The sequence below is a fragment of the Cheilinus undulatus genome, linkage group 6, assembly GCF_018320785.1.
Source record: "Cheilinus undulatus linkage group 6, ASM1832078v1, whole genome shotgun sequence".
Classification (NCBI taxonomy): domain Eukaryota; kingdom Metazoa; phylum Chordata; class Actinopteri; order Labriformes; family Labridae; genus Cheilinus; species Cheilinus undulatus.
Window position 1 is genome coordinate 41802818 of NC_054870.1, and position 17834 is coordinate 41820651.

At 37.4% G+C, this 17834-nt stretch overlaps 1 protein-coding gene across 12 annotated transcripts in view; it reads left to right on the forward strand.

Moving 5' to 3' along the window:
- LOC121511094 (neurexin-1a) overlaps positions 1 to 17834 on the forward strand; it is a 572512-nt gene that overhangs the window by 47518 nt on the left and 507160 nt on the right. For 6 of the 12 annotated variants that reach the window (XM_041789632.1, XM_041789633.1, XM_041789637.1 and 3 more), the window contains exons 3-5: positions 3749 to 3766; positions 6915 to 6944; positions 7639 to 7650. In XM_041789632.1, the coding sequence (XP_041645566.1) occupies positions 3749 to 3766; positions 6915 to 6944; positions 7639 to 7650 (60 nt within the window). Of the gene's footprint in view, positions 1 to 3748; positions 3767 to 6914; positions 6945 to 7638; positions 7651 to 8077; positions 8126 to 17834 lie in introns of all 12 variants that reach the window. The other 6 variants (XM_041789628.1, XM_041789629.1, XM_041789636.1 and 3 more) reach the window with 2 other exon arrangements.

Below are 17834 nucleotides of genomic sequence, written 5' to 3' on the forward strand. Positions count from 1 at the left end.
TATGACACCCCCAGCGTTTGCCAAATCACACATTTCTGTACTGAATACTACATATTTGAGTGCAAGTGTGAAAATTACTGCACACTCAAAACTGTCAAAGAACTGAGTGTAGAAACATTGGACACTTGGCCCCCTTAATAAACGCCATTTGTTTACAGAGTGTTGGCATGGCTAGTTAATGTGTTAATAGCAACATCAGCACATTTCAACCAAGAAAAGGACATTTAAGGCAAAAAAGTTTATTTTATTGAAACTAACATTGTAAACATAGAATGCATGCACATAAATACAATGAGTGATTATAATTACCTGACAGCTGTTATATGTCTGATTTAAAAAAAACAAAACAATGCAGGTGGTCAAACCATCCTCACTTCCTCTTAGGACAAAACAGTGGTGCTTTGTTCGGGACAGTCCTAACCTGCTGTGATTAAGTGAGCTGCACTGCAGTGTGTTACAGTGTACTAACAGATGTATGGGATTTGAGACACTGATTATCCTGTTAGCATGCTAGCGTGCTAGCTAGCTAGCATCCCCAAGCTAGCTAGCTAGCTAGCTTTGTTTGAAACTAATAATGTAAACAGAGAATGCATGCAGATGAATACAATGAGTAAAAATAATAAAGAAGTAAATTAGAAGAAGAAAACGCAGGCAGTTAAACCATCCTCACTTCCTCTTAGTGCAGAATGGTGGTGCTTTATTTGGAACTAACCTGCTGTGATTTAGTGCTTTTCAGTGTACTGTAATATAGTATAGTAGCAGAAGTATGTGATTGAGAAACGCTGTCTATTTCACTTGACAATACTAGGTCGAATAGATACTTTAGCTGATCGTTAACATAAAGTTGTTTAGTGAAATTTTTCTCAAGTTAAGAGATGCTGAGTAGGTTCCTTTCAGCACCACTCTCTCTACATTTACATCACTGTCATCTTCCTTTGTTATTTAGGCCTAGTGGTAGCTAGCAAGCAGCTTATTTATCATGGGAGAGTGCGCAATGACATTGATCATTCATACAAAGTAATTGAAAACATGGTTGCACCAGATTTAGCGCTAATTTCCATCTGTTGTCCCACATAAAGCTGACACAAACATAAAAGTCTCAAAACAAGGGCAGACACCTGACAAGACCACAGCTGACAAGACAAAGTACCAAAATACAAAATACACTGTTGATCATTATAGAGGTCGATAAAAAGTCCTCCTAAGTACGAATTGTATAAAAGTAAAAAAGTAGTCTAAAATTTTCACATTTTTCAAATTTTCATAATGACTGTTCGGGGCACTGCTGGCCAGGTGGTTATGTCAACGCCCCTCATGTACAGAGGCTGTAAATCCCTGAAGTAAGAAACCTGGGCTCTGGTTGTGCCTTTAAACAGAAGAAGCACCTGACCTCCTGAGAACGGAGATTTTTTGGAATGCTTTTTAGTTTCTACCGCTTATTTGTAATAAGTCAGGCCTGATAAGTATAAAACCTAAGCCTTGTCTTTGAACAGGGAGTAGTTACCACCAAAAGTGATGTCTGCATATTAGGACAGTAGGCTTATCTTAACGTATAACACATACAAAAAATATTTTTTATACATTTATACAAAGAACATGTTCAAATGCTTAAGATGACTTCTCCGAGACAAACTCATAAACAGCATAACACATCTCTGGAAGGTCCTGTTTCAGCAGAAACAACACATCCCTGAGTAAATGTTTAACCATGCGTTTTGGCTTTGTGTCAGCCAGTTGGAAATTTACATTAAATCTGTGAGATTTCCAAGAATTAAAAAGAAGTTTTTACCAAAAAAATATGTGGAAATGTGTAAACATTAAAAAAAACATTAAATTCACCCAAAATTACCTAAAGTATCACCTGATCTTTCAGAAAAGGCTAAGGATTTATATTTGAAGAATATTTCAAGCAAACTTCCCAAAGTTTTAAATCAAATCTTACCCAAAATTACCAATCAAATTACACAAAATTTACAAATAAATCCCCGTCTGAAATCAATGGTAATGGTAATGATGGCTGCTAATGTAAGCTTGAATTTGAGAGAAGCTAGAAGAAGAAGCTAATGGGAGAATAGATATTGTTAATTGGCATGAATGAAGTCTGATCTCTCTCTGACTTCTCAGCTTCCATTGTCGTTGCAGTGACATTTTAATCAGGAACAACCGTTCTCAGAATGCTCACTTTATATGATGAAAAACCTGGAATATCGCAGTCATGAGAGCAGCATTCAAGCCCCCACTGTGGGTGTGACATCACAAGAACATTGCCACTGTGGGGGATATGGTCTAATGATGAGAGAGAAACTTTTCCATGAAATTTCTCTCACCTCTACATGTGTCACTTTGCTTGTTCCGGTGTCAGGGCATACTGTTTATATTTTAAATATCATTTAAAATGTTTGTGTTAATAACTATCACAGTAAATAATATGTAGACAGCATGCTATGTAGGTTCGTTAGCTGAGGTGAATGTGGAAAACAACATTAGCAGGTTGACTGAAGAAAATTTAGGCATTGTGAATCAAATTAAACCAAGATGCAGTAGCCTACCTTAGACTGTCAGTTTGACAAGAGAACAGAAAACTCAGACTGTGGGAGAAGTGTGCTCTCTCTGACTTTAGCTGCTCTTTATCTGCTCCTAAAGTCCATGAAAAGCACTCCAAAGCTTTGGAGCAACTCCCGTGAGTTGAAGATATTAATTCAGAGTTGAAATCTGCATCTAAATCCATAGAACTGAAGTTTATAAGCTCACCTAAGGAGCTGATTTGTTGTTAAATTATGATGCATTCAAGGACAATAAGAGAACGCAATTAGTCTCAATTAAGTGTCACTATAATATAAAGAAAACAAAACAGTTTTTTTAAAAGCTGATTTTAAGTACAAGGAATATGTTTACTTTTGAAGCAATACAATCGATATAACAGATGGACTCATGAGCTTTTAAACTTTCTAAGTCAAATTAACTCATCATACACCACTTCTATTTAAAAAAGGATAGTCTTCATCTTTCATCTGATAATAAAAAGTCCCAAATTGACCAACTAATTTAGGTCATGATATTCATGATGTGAAATTCTAATACCGTGACATCTCTACCAGCCGGTGTCTCCTCATTGCTTTCACTTCTGTGACCAAATCACCTGACTATGTGTGATGCCGTCACAGGACGCCACCCTATAACTCAACAGTTATATTTTGTTATTGTCTCCTGCACTGCATTTCTCCACTTATGCTTTAGAGAGGGCTTTAGTTTGAAATAAACACACTTTCACAGATTCCTTCGAGTCTGCTGAATGAAACAGATGTTGATACAGGAACTAACAGTCCATCTTGCATAAGAAAAGCTAAATAAATAAAAGATACACAGAGCTGAACACAACAGGATGAACCGGCCTCAAGCCTGGAGATGTACTTTTTATCCCCTTACCATCGGATGACTCATGATCGATACTGGTTCTTAAATCTTTAAACACGAATGCCAGTTTTTATCTACAGCCAACAAAGACTTGTTTGAAGGGATGTGTTTCTTCAAAGTTTAAAATGCTCAGCTTTTTGGGTTAAGACTGCCCTGTACTCCAGGTCAGTCAAGGCCTATGTATAAATCAGCATTTCCTCTGCAGGGGTTACTGTAGGTCACTTGCATGATGTTTAATGCCTTGCATGGTTACGACATGCAATGGCCTGTACTAGTCTGCATGCTTCTTAATGAATGTCTTCCTCTCTTTCTCTTTGCCTGTCCGTGCTTCCAGAAGACAACAATGCTGAAGGTGGGTATTTGATTTGTTGGTGTCCATTTTGTTTTGGCAATTGTATTTTTTAAAAATATTATTATGGCTGCGGCAACTGAAATGATGTTGACAAATGTTTACTCATGGTAAAAGCATTGATGTTACCGGATGGTAAGTCTCATTGTTCAGAGTGCAGAATAATTCTGCTTAATTTTGGGGAATTAAGTCACTGAATAAAGCTGGCTTTGGTATTTAATGTAAGAAAAGTCTACTGAAATGGGGAACAGGAGGTAATGTGGAGGTCATGCGCTACGAAAAGATAAAATCAGAGAACAAGGCAGAGATATATAATCTTACATTAGCTGTTAAATTCAATTAGATTGCATCGCATTGTGATTAAGAATTTAAATTAAATTAGAGCTGTCAGCATTAATAAATGACAGTGCAATTAAAGTCTACAATGTATACATTGTTTTAAAAGCTTGAATTGTTTGTTTTTTTGGACTATTAAGATACTGAAGAATAGCAGCAGCTTACTTTTCTATCCTTTGGAAGTTCTGTTTTTTTTCCATGGTAAAATTAGAATTGTAACTCCACCAGAAGTATCTGATTTTTCTTAAACAAAATCAAGTGTTTATCTGAACAGGGAGTGCTGTGTACTAAGCTTAAAATTATATAAATCACAAAATAAAAGCATACCAAGAAACCTTCTTGAGCGGAATCTTACTATAGTTGGTTCCCCTTAACTGAAATCCTGACACATTGAAAACAATGAAAAAGCCACTCTTGAAAAGTGGTAATCAGCGATCACTGAACTTCAGTGAGTCATTTTGTACATGCAGTCCTGCATTTTTATTATGTGAAACAATGTAAAACAATGTATATGACAGGATTTTTTAAGAATCCAAACAGGATTCCTTAGCTCGAGATGACATAAATTACAAAGTAAAAGCATGTCAAAGAATACCTTATTGTGAAAATATCCTCCTGTTGTTAGTGTGCCATAAGCAAGATACTGGCACAGAGAAAACACCTGAACTGGAAGTCTGGAAAAGTGATGATCCTGTCACTTTAATCTGCCATCATTGAACTTCAATGAGCCATTTTGTACATGCACTCCTGCATATTGCATTATGGGCAAAAATGTAAAGCAATGTAAATGATGGGGTTTATCCAAACAGGAAGTACTGTATCCTTAGCTTAAGATGATAAAACTTACAGAGTAAAAACATGTCAAAGAATACTTTATTTTGGAAATACCTTACCATAGATAGTTCACCTTGACTAAGATATAAATACATAGAAAAAACTAAACAGGCACGCTCATTAAGTGAAAAAAGGCCATCACTGAACTTCAGTGAGTCATTTTGTACATGCACTCTTGCATATTTCTTTTTTGTAAAAGAATGGAAAACAATGTATATGACCGGTTATTTTTATTTGAACAGGAAGCACAGTATCCTCATCAAAATATGATATAAATGACGAAGTAAAATCATGTCAAAGAATAATTCATTCTGAAAATATCCTACCATCGTTAGTTCCCCTTAACTAATATATTGATACAGAGAAAACAACTGAACAGGCACATTCAAAAAGGGAAAACAGGCCATCATTAAACTTGAAGAAGTCATTTTGTACATGCACTCCTGCACTATTTTGTAAACGAATGTAAAACAACATATATGGCAGTTTTTTTGTTTTTTTTTATTTGAACAGGAGGCACAGTATCCTCATCAAAATATGATATAAATTACAAAGAAAAGCATGTCAAAGAATATCTTATTGTGAAAATATCCTTTACCAGGGAATCATTGAACTTCAGGTAGTCATTTTTTACATGCACTCCTGCACATTTCATTATGTTAAACACATATATGACAGAACACACACTTAAAGCTGCCTCCTAAGTAAGTTATGGTTTTAGACCACACTAAATATCACACTAAATATCAAAGTCAGCATTGTAAAGTACACGTCTTTGTCATATTTGATTCATAAAGACAGTGGTAAGAACTGCAGCTAAACATTCAAGAAACAGGAAATTGTAAAATAATTAAACAGCAATCTGTAGAATGTGATGCGACTCTACTGCTTCCCTTACTTTTTCTTTTTCTCATAGTTAAGTGTTACAGGCAGTGGCTGTGTGAATCAAATTGGATAGTGGAAGGCTCTTTGTAGACTGAATATGCTTTGTTATGAAGTGTGTCAAAAATTGATGAATACTATACAAATACAAAATGGTGTGCAATTTATTTTTATACTTCCTGAGGAGTCTAATTGAAGGAACTGGCTTATTATTTTTGTTTGATGTCTTCTTTACATAAAACAGCAGGCTAATAATAGTGTGCACAATGTGTTGTAAAGAAAAACAGTGAATTAAGCAAGTCTCAGGGCCAACATATATCCAGTTCCTATTTCTAGAGCCTGCGTATTCAGGACCTTTTATTTTTCAGGCTGTTAATCATCTTCATATCAATTATTAACTTATTTAAATGCTGGAAGATTTAGAGCAACTAAATAAATTCTCAAAGTAAAACTGAAAAGGGTAAAATGAAAGAAAATTAAAAGGTAAGATGGCAAAATTGATATGAATTCTGATGATAGCAGACATGTTTTAGGTGTTGCAGTTGAACAAATGAAGAACCTCTGAGTGGAGGTGACTAATGATGTGCTTAGATCTATTCTTCCTGGTTTGTATTGATTAAATTCAATACAATTAAACACCTAATCTAAGCAGTTTGTTCTCATTGCTACTCAAAATTGCATGGATACTTGACTATTTCGATGGATTTTCTTCGACACAAGCGTGACTCATGCAGGCACTCGACAGATGTTGAAGCTCAAGGTGAAAGGATGTCGAGCTATATTTGTGTGCAGGGATTGCTCTGTCATTGGTAGGTGGGATGAGACTTTGTGTATTCAGGTCAACCTGAATGTATATTTCTGAATGATGACTAGTAAGTGACTGATGATGCATTGCAACCAGCTGGGGTTGACTAAATGCTCATCATGCTAACCCCGTCTGTGCACCCTCCTCCTCCTCCTCTCCGTCCCACTCTTCCCTCTCCCAACACTCCTCAGGTAACACAGACATCTGCTCTGACAGGGACGCCTGCATGTCGGTATCACACAGCTTCCCATGATCCCTTGTTCTCTGCTGACTGTGCTCTTGTTTTCCTTTAAGGTCTGGCACACCTGATGATGGGCGACCAAGGTATGAGCTCTGTTCCTTATTCCCGCCGCTCCTTCATTGTCCCTCGTTCTCAGTGTGAACTCTCTGGCTGTGCTCAGGCTTGACGCTTCAGATATGAGCTGTCATTTCACTTATTCTGAATGACCTACTTGGTTTCATTCTCCAAGCATCATTTTATTTAATATTTTTTTCATGTGACCTCTTTTTCAAGCTCATTTGGCTCTCTTCTCCCCGCTCTCTTCTTCGGGTGTCATTTCGCCTCATCTTTCTTTTCTTTTTAATTATTCACATCCACATTCTGATGTTTTATGATGATGTGGTCCATTGAAGGCACATTAACATTGAAAATTATTCAGATATAATGCATGGCAGCGGACTGAATTTTTAAGATAATCCTACATCTGTCCTTGTAATGCATGCCACTAGTCTCTGCACAGACCGTCTGTCCATTCTGTTGCAAACTTTCCCTTTATGCAGCTTCTGCACATCCTAATGCAGCGTAACAAGGATAAAAAAGCATTGTTCTTCGTCTAATTTCCTTTGCTGCTGCCACACTCCTCTCTCTAATATTTGCACATATAGGTAGCCATCAAGCCTCTTTCTCCTGTCGTCAATCCTTTTCCGACATGACACTTATCGGTGTCTCCTCTCCTTTTGTTCTCCCTCTTTGTCTGGAATCTGCTTTCTTCATGGAACATTTCATCAAATATCATAGGTAAAAGTAAAGGTACTGGCCTTTCAGTTCTCTGAATTTGACCATAGCAGTGCTTGTGGCATTTTACTCTCAATGCTACACAAAGTGTGTAAGGTCATTGGCATTTTCTAAAAATCTGCTTTCTAACTATTAATGAAAGCTTTCAAGGTAGGTGCTGCTTCACTCTGCATTCACACGCTCATGTTATGTCACCGTTTCTTTTCTGCTTGTTGCATGGGAATCATTCCTGAAACTCATACGGGCAAATTAACACAAAAGCTACCGTGGTAGCTGCCGTAACACAACTCAGGGGTAACTATCTTTATGTTTGAATTGGGGGTTTTGTGTGAGGTTTGATCATAGTGTTGTGGGCCTCCCATCCTGTGGGCTGTGATCCTCACCTCCTCTCCCTGTGGGGTAAGTGGACCTCTGATCTTTGCTATTTGACTCTCCTCCTCAGGGCAGAGAGGGGAAGCTTGGCTTCTAAGGTCCCTACTGAGCATTCAAGGTAAAAATTTGTTGTTTTTTTTTCTGTTTCAAGTTTAACTGCAGTAAAGCTGTATTTAGTGAGCCATCATAAGCTCACTGAAGTGTGGGAGACTTGAATGTCACTTTACTAATTGGAGAATGAGATTTAATAATACAGTGCAAGCGTGATTTTGGAGAGTAGAGATTAACACGCTGACTTTCAAGTGTCCCACTTACATTCTGGGATTATTTTTCATGATTTTGCTCGCTCATGTTGTTGATTTGGCATTTATTATGTTGTTAGTTCTAGTTTTGCATATTCATACAAGCAACCTTCCGACATTTCTTTTACTTTATACTCGACGTTTGTGTTATGTTGAATGCTATCAATTGTCAAAAACTTGTGAAGCATCACCTGAACAGGTAAGTCTTCAATATTCACTGTTGATGGCTTTTTTATGCTGTGTGAGTGGGAATTGTAGATGCACTATTGCCTCTTCTCATTGCTTCTGCAAATACTGACACTTTATCACAGCGCACAGATGCACATGATGTTCTTCACACGATTTATACTTTTGTGTCAAATTTCAATTGTAGCATCCAACTCAATATATTTATTTTTTCTATTGTTTTCACATGAGAAATCTCAATTGATATAAGCACAACTTTCACAAGGAAAGTACATACCTGAGTTAATTATTCATTGCAATACAAGGAATGATGTGCACTTTCTCAAAAAGCAGCTGTGCATTTAAAGATGCAGTTTGCAAGCCCTGTGATTGGTCCACTTGGTAGCATCAAGTAACTGCTAGAATCTGAAGTATGCCTATAAGCATATTTTGAGCACTCTAAATCTACTTGTGGAAATCTAACTTTGCAAAGCAGATGGATTGGTCAGACTCCATGTCTGTCATCAGGCAGATCCATCTTGCAAAGCCCCAATCTGAAACCAATGTGCCAGGTCTGAAAACAGATCTGACCAATCAGCGTTATTTGTGGAGAATGAGGCGGGGTTTATTTGTACTGGGAGATGGTAGCAATGGCTGCCGCCTGTGTAGTTTTTATCTTGGATGTAGCTATACTATAGTGGCAGTTTTATCAAAACTCGGCATTTCCTATGAAATAAAGAGCAAAGAACAAAACTGAAAGCTTTGCCTGATGCAAAAGATATTTTCACTGTTCTTCCAACTTGCTTCAATGAGTTTCCAATGGTAAGAGGAGGAGTTTAGTTGTACCGTAAGCCGGTACATACAGTGGCCGCCACCAGTGTAGCAGTTAGCTTAGATGTAGGTATAGTACAGCAGCAGTTATATCAGAACTGGGCCAAAGATGTTTTTGCACCTCTCCTGACCGGCCTTGGCATGATTTTTAACCAACAATCTCCACCGTTCATAAACTGCATCAGCACCTATCTGTCGAGCTCAGGTTACTACCGGAGCTGGTCATGTCTACTACCTCATTTTGTCTCGTTGCTCTGATTGGCCTGTAATGCATGTAACGGACAGAACATGCATCCAATCACCTTCTTAGAATTTTGTTGAAAAGCCCTAGCCCTTCCCAAACCATTTATATGGGAGGTTTCCCAAATGAATGTGAAATATATCCTTGCGATGGATGTATGAAGCAATCTATGTGGTGTGTCAGATTAGCAATACCAGTTATTTGCAAATAATCCCGGAAATACTGGTTTCTGTATTTGGGCTTATACCTAAAGTGAGCCCAAGGGATGCCCCTGAATGACTTATATACTAGCTTGAACTGAGACCCAAACAGACACCCCTCTGCGATCCTGTAGTCAAAAAGCAGCATTTATGTTGTAAACAGAAAAGGAAGTGTTGTCACTAATGCTAGCCGCTGGCAAAAACAGAATTGCTGAAGAGTTGGAATTCATTCCCAGGAGCAAAGATCATCCATTAAACAATGACTGATGATGGCTTCCTAGATTAAATTTCCTCTGTAACCACATTGCTTTACGCAAAACAGCAGACTTTTGAGGGCAGCATAGTGTTGTTGAAATCTTTTTTCAAAGATTGTTTTGGGCTTTTCCCTTAACCTTGAGAGGACAGTGTGAAGGTCAGATATCACAGCAGTAGAATAGCTTTCAGGAAAGGAGCCACAGGTTGGATTAAAACCCAGTCCACCTGCTTAGAGATCTATAGCCTGGGTATGATCTTACCTCTAGACCACCCTATTATTGTTTTAATACTCTTCAAAAAGAACCATGATTTGTCACCGAATAGAGATCTGCAGTTAACCTCACATTAAATAAAAAGTAGTCAGACACCCCCATGTGCATCTGTATGACAACCATCAGACCCTGTCTTTGGCATCTGTATGAACCAGTTGTGACAAAGTGCTTGTATTTGAGAACATGGGATGAGAAGAGACTCCTTATATTCTGCTATAACATCTTATAGCTGCAGTGACAGATACATGGATGAAATTCATGCGCACACCCACATTCACAGACACATTCACACAGATTGAACGCACTGCATAATAAAAATGTAGATATTGAATTTTTCATCACCAAAGGTAAGTGCCATTTTCATAGTCCTGCGGTTTTGTTATGTTTTTGCAAATGACTCATACAAGTCGGCTTGTTTTGACACATACACACCGCATACATCCAAGAAATGTAAATGACAACTGTTTGCAAAAGATTGTTCAACTTCATGAGCTGTTGGTGGCCTATGCATGTTGGGATTGCTTTTGTCATAATGTAGGCCAGCTTTCATCTCTGCGAAACAAACATGAGCAAACATACAAAGATATGGTGAAACTTGTAATAAAATGTATTATCTAGACATGTTTTAATTATCCTCCTAAGAAGCCACTTGTTATCTTGTCAAACAGATTATGATACCCCTTTTAGACGCATAATAGAGCTCAACAGTGACCGCCCACTTTTTTGTTGCCTCTGGTTCCAGAAGTAAATTTCCTCCTTCAAATCCTCCACTGACATTTCAGAAAATCCTTTCATCAATATTATTAATCCTGTAACCAAGCCAACCAGCCACCGTAATGCTCGTGACTATAAAACATTTAATCAGTGCAAGAAGGTGATGGGAAAACAGAGAAAATGTCTCAGCTTTTGTCTTATGACTAAGTTTACAGTTTGCCTTAAGTACAAAAAAAATCATATTTGAGGCACATCAGGAGGTAATCAGTGTTGTTAAATCATATATGTTCTTAATCAGCAGGCTTGTGCATTTCCAGAGACATTTTCATTCTGAAATGCCTCCATTTAATCAGATTTATTAACAACACAAGCATTTCAAACCACAACTATATTTTAGATTCCTTCAATAAGATCAAAGAGAGAGAAGCTTCATAGAAGCTCCAATTAATACACCATCATACAGATGGGAAAATGCTTTAAATCCTGTTGGGTTGGAGAAAACAATACTTTCAGAAATCTAAAACTTTTCAACTAAAGAAAAACAATAATAATATAACAGGCAATTTTCACCCCTGGACACTGAAGGGCAACATGTCTTTTTCAAAGTAGGCTAAATTTCAAATTACATGTTTTTACAACCCAAATTCCAAACAGGCTGGGGCGCAGATGCAATGATTTTCAAATCTTAAAACCTGTATTTTTTCACAGTAAAATGCAAACAACATATCAGATGTTGAAACTGAGACATTTTACCATTTTACAAAGCTTATTTTGAATTTGATGGCAGCAACACATCTAAGTAAAGTAGGGCCAGGGCCATGTTTACCATTGTGTAGCTGCCCGTCTTCTTTTTAACAACAGTCTGCACGTCTGGGAAGTGAGGAAACCAGTTGCTAGGTTTTGTGAGAGGAATGTTGTCCCATTCTTGTCTGATGTAGGAGACTAGCTGCTCAACAGTCCTGGGTTCTGTTTTGATTTTTCATTTTATGATGTGCCAGAGGTTCTCTGTTGGTGAAAGGTCAGGCCTGTTCAGCACCCGGATTCTTCTACTGTGAAGCCATGCTGTTGTGATGGATGTGGTATGTGGTTTAGCATTGCCTTCCTGAAAGAGTCAGGGCCCAATGAGCTGGATGGTCCCTCTCCTCTTTGGTCAGCAGGACTCAGCGTCCTTGGTTTTCAAAAGGATTTCAAATTTGATTCATCTGACCACAAACAGTTTTCCATTTTATCTCAGTCAATTTTAAATGAGCTTTTACCTAAGACAGACGGCAGCATTTCTGGATTTTGTTCACAAAGGACGTCTTCTTTGCATGATCCAGCTTTAACTTGCATTTGTGGATGGGGCAGTGAACTGTGTTGACAGACAATGATTTCTGGAGGTGTTCCTGAGGCTCTGCAGTGATTTCCAGTACAGAATCATTGCTAGTTTTAATGGAGTGCGACCCGAGGGATAGAAGATGAGGAGCATCCAGTATTGATCTCTGGCCTTGTCCCTTGCTCACAGAGATTTCTCCAGATTCTCTAAATCTTTTGCTGATATTATGAACTGTAGATGGCTGGATATTCAATGTCTTTGCAATTTGAAATGCTCTTTTTATACCCATTCGTGTTACCGAACTGTTTCCAATTTACCTCTTTAATTGCAAAAACTCTTATAGCTGGTTTTCATCACTACCACTTACTTTTCAAACCCTTTGTTGTGTTACTGCCATCAAATATAAAATAAGCTTGTATTTTTGTGTGAACTGGCAAAATGTCTCAGTTTCAACACCTAATATGTTTTTTATATTCTATTGAGGGTTTATGAGAATTGAAAATCATTGCATTATTTTTATTTACATGTTTCACATTGCCCCAGTTTTGGGGAAATTTGGATTGTAAAATGATGCAGACAAAAGATGAACTTCTGGTTTTTAGAGGATCAACACCATTGTTTTACACATAGAGAATAAGTGGTAACTCCACCTTGGATGGTTTTGACATCACTGTCTCACAATGGAGAAAGTGAATGTGAGTTTTTTACTCCTGGAGCCACACTGTTGAGCTCTGTACTATGATATTCTGCTGTTTTCACTGTACACTCTACATCCACTGTACTGAAACCTCCAGGTTTTTACTACACTACACCTAACAGTTGTCTTACTGTGGAAGTGGCAGAAGGAAAGCCACAGGGAGAGATTGAGAGAATGCTGATGAAGCACATAACCGAGCACACTGTTTCTAATTCGGGCCATGGTTAGCTTTCCCCTGTGTTACAGTGTAGAAACCTTGTCACCAGTTATGTAGTGTGTGGTCACAAACACATATCCCCTTTGAGTATTAAATCTAGGAGCTGGGGCAGTGCCTGTGTTCATTGTCTTGTAAGAATATTGTGTATTATGTTGCCCACCGTGAGGTCTTCCTGGGTCGTGTTAACCATTGGATGGTTTATTCTCTGTTTCGTGGCTTCTCCCTGGAGGATGGGCTGGGGTTTTTCTGTGTCTTTGTGCTGCTTTCAGCTGGTGAACTGGCAGAGGATTCAAAAAACCTTGCTTGCACCCGGCTCTAGAGAGCAGGGCATACAGTAGGATAAGTCATAATACCGCTGGCACACAAATCACAGAGTATATAATTGCTGTCATCACAATAAACTGCCATGTGCAGCTTAAGAGGGAGTGCAGGCTGTGCAGGCAGGCTTACAGGTACAACCGGGCTATTTCTAAATTAGTGTACTTTCTAATGTAATTGCTTTCACTTTCCAAAGATGGAAATTGTCTCTTTTCATTACACCACACACATTCAAGGGGATTTGAATTTGGTGAGTGAGTGGAATCATTTGGTAGCTGTTTGGACATGATGACCTGTATCTACATGTAAAATTAAATGGATGTTTGGGATGTCCTACTACCCTTTTTGATTTTTGTATAACTCTGATACACCAGGGTATTTCTGAAGTTACGACTGTATTCAACTCTTAGGTGATCTTAGACCCTTTTTTTTGAGGGCTGAAGCACCTGAAATTTAATTGCAGCATCCCCAGAGAATAAAAACACTACCCAACCAGATTTTTAAACATGTAAGAGATATTTTGTAACAACTTAATTTTATTCTTAGCTATGATTTTGAAAAGAGCATAGTTATAATTATTGTTGCATTAACATACTATGTGCCATGTAAGGCTGGAAAAAGGTGACCCCCCCTCTTCTTCCCTCTGTTGATCATATCCAGAAGCCATGCTTTGACCTGCAGGTAAAAAGACATGGTAACTGCATGGAGCAATGAGTTGCCAAAGTTGTAACTGAAGCATTAATTCATTTAACTCAATGTGAAATATAAGTTTAAAGTAGGCACAGCTAAAGACATTAGCCTTCCCCCATTCAGGGATGTAGCACTCATAAGTGTTTGCCAATGTTAATAAGCTTTTTATGATGTAGTATCCAGTTTGCCACCACCAAAATTTACCTTCACTTTATAACAGCGGAGACACTAATAAGGGCCTGAGCTCCGACCTCAGAGCGAGGATCCTACACCAAAGTCTTGGTGAAAATTTCCAGGTTTTGATAGTTTTGTGCATAAAAAATGGCTCCATAGTGCCCCCTAGAAGCCTTTTTGGAAAGCCCCTTCCACTGGTTTGAGCTACATTCATGAACATGGGTGTTCTGACTAACAAAAACCTAATTACTATATTTTTTAAAAATGTACAGGAAGTGAGATAATAAGGGATAAAGGTTAAATTTAGGGCATTTTTGATTTCCAGGTGTCACATCTGAAGTTTCTCTTCAAAGGGATTTCATCTGATTGACTCTAGACGTTTTTTCCTAATTCTTTATAAGATGAAGATCTAAAGTTGTAAAATGCTTGAGTTTTCACCGTAGGACGGGGCCACAATTAGGCACTAAAGTTGGATGACAAATATTGGCACTGTGCCAAAAACATAATTCACTATAACTCTGCACTGTCTATATCAATCATCACCAAACCACATAGGCATGATCATACTCCAAGTCTGAACGCATTCATGTCCATTTTTTTTAGTCACAGTGCTTCCTGTTGGCAACAGGAAAGGTTTCTTTTTCAGAATAATAAGTTGTCTTTTATACATGGTTGGTTAGATTGTCCTAAAAAGTGGTGTGGTACATCCAGAAATCTATTTGTTTTTGGTATTTCAAGGGCTTAACATGCTCATGAAGTCAACAATCATGTTGAATGACTCTTTTCAGAATAATGTGATCAATCACTGTATAATGCTATAAGTAGGTCTATTGATGCATTCATGTGTTAATCACTTACAGTAAGCTGTGATAGATGAAGCTGGCTTTATTTATTCAGAACTGCTGTTCAGTTTCCCCACAAAGCCCTTTACATTCTTTATTGAATTAGATGTTTTCTATTGCTGTAATATTCTGTCCCATCAACCTTAGTGAAAAAAGAAAGTGGTTAAGCAGACAGATAAGTTCGCTGAGAACCCCTGAAGTTCTGAATCAAAAACTGCCCCTACTTGTAAATATCAAAGTTTCAAACCCAGCGATCAGTTTCAGATACGAAGATTTTGCTCTTTAATGTCTCCTGCTGCATTTTTGTACATTGCAATAATCTGCTGGGTGTCTCTGCTTCATTGAAGATGAATATCAAATGTGATAATTTCACAGCCATTGTAGGAGTTAAAAGGGTGTTGATATTAGTCATGTTCTCACACATACAAATCCACTGTGTGCTTTGTGGGTTCGAGGAGTACAAAATCACACACTTAACATGTATGAAGATTAGCGTGGGTGTATTTGTGAGTTCGTGTGATCTGTGTATGTTTTTTTATGTTAAATGAATAAAACTCAGGCCACATGAGATGCAAATGATGGCATGATAACACTATGTTCTGCACATATTAGCAGTGCTACAGTATGGCTGATTAAATCACATCCATTAAAGTTAGATACAGATTTATGCACTGCATTATGTTTATGATAAAAAACAAACAAACATCATAATAAGATTAAGAAGTGCAGGAGTGATACATTTCTGATGTTACTGTCCCATCTAATCCATAGACATGTTGACTTCACCCTGAGGAAAAAGCATCTTGTAAGGAGATGAGCATATGTTTGCATTCCTAATGGAATTGTTTAGTGCTTAAGCTGGGATTCAGCTCAGCTCAACGTAGAAGTGCTGTAGGAGTGTGTTTAGGTCAGTGAAAGACATGGAAAAAGCCTCACTTTACATGCAGTATGTGGGATTTTTCAAGTGCTGTCGTTTACTTAAACATAAGCTCAGAAAGACACTTTAGTGTCCCATATTATGCAGTTTCACCATCTGTCTAACAGCAAGAGGTCACAGTGGAGGAGCGTTTCAAGAGCTCCAACACTACATGCTTTAACTCACAGTCTCAAAAACACAGAGCACTGGGTGGCCACATTATCTGTGCTTTGATTATTTTGTGTCAGTCACGGTGTCATTCGTAACCTCTGACTGAGAAATCTGTTAAAATCAGTGACGTTACTGTTGTAACTTTTAATAAGAGTTGCACTCCTTCCTCATTTTTAAATTCCTCTGGTAGGCCTATCCCATTAACTAGAAGCTTTTTTTGAAAAAAAAATTTACTTCTTATTGTGAATGTAAACCTTTATCCCAGAATTTTGAGATTTATTGTAGGCATTCTCTATCATATTAAATACTCTGGAAATTTCTGAGAAAATGTGAAGACATATGAATGAATCATTCTTCTTTGGGGGTAGTATAGTTTAATGTTTGCTAAAAGAAATTTAAAGTCACTCGAAGACTAGGAATTAAATAATAATTTCGATTAATATTTCTTAGGAAGGCTTCCTAAAAACCATCTAAATTTCATGATAGATTACCCTTAATATGGGGGAATTATTTTTATAATATAATAAAAAAAATGGATGTTTTCTAATCACACATACTGTGACTTCACCTCAGTATTCATTTCATATCATTCCACATCATACACAGCATTCCCTGTTTTGTACTGGTACTCCAAACTCCTTCAATGTATTATAAAGGAAATAGAAATGTTTTTAGTTGTGTTTTGTTAGTTATGAATGTCACCTTGATGCCAGTAATTTATTTTGTATTGTCTATTGTATTTAAAATCATGTATTTTTTAGGAGTGGCATTTTTTCAGTCACCACACAAAACACTTAAAAAAATAAATTAATAATAATAATAATAATAATAATAGTAATAATAATGATAATAATAATGATAATAATAGTAATAATGATTTTTTGATATTATGGGAACCAGTTGTCCCAACTTTGGTTGAGCTTTATTGACAATTTAAACCTAAGTCATGCATTTTATACGGTTTCATATCATCATGCAGCTATTCAGTAAAAAAGCCTTGGATTTGAAAGCTGGCAATTCAACCAAAAAATGAGTTTTATAATCCTCATTTAGTTATGAATATCTGTTAAACCAAAGAATATTTCAGTGGGTCCATTTCTGTCCAGGGTAGACGTTATTTTCTGGCTTTCATGTTGGCGACATTACCAGGATTGTGTGCCTGAGAGAAAGGCAGCAAAGTGTGAAAGCATCAGCCAGAGTAGCCTTGTCAAAGCATTGCTAGTTGCTTCTTCAGGGTCTTTTAAAGAGGGTGGGTTACATGTTTCTTTTTTTTCTAGTTAACAGCTTTGTGAGATGACAGCTGAAATTTTCCGGTTGTCAGAGTACAACAACATGCTTTTACACATATGACTGTATACACATATCTGTCAGTGGGAAATAACAACTATTATGACAAGGAAAGGCTCAATTTGTCAGGGTGTTATATAACTGATATTCATACTGTCATTTTCAGCTTAAAGGTGTCTATGCATGTTGCCTTGGTGGAGTAAAAAACATCTTTGTGAGG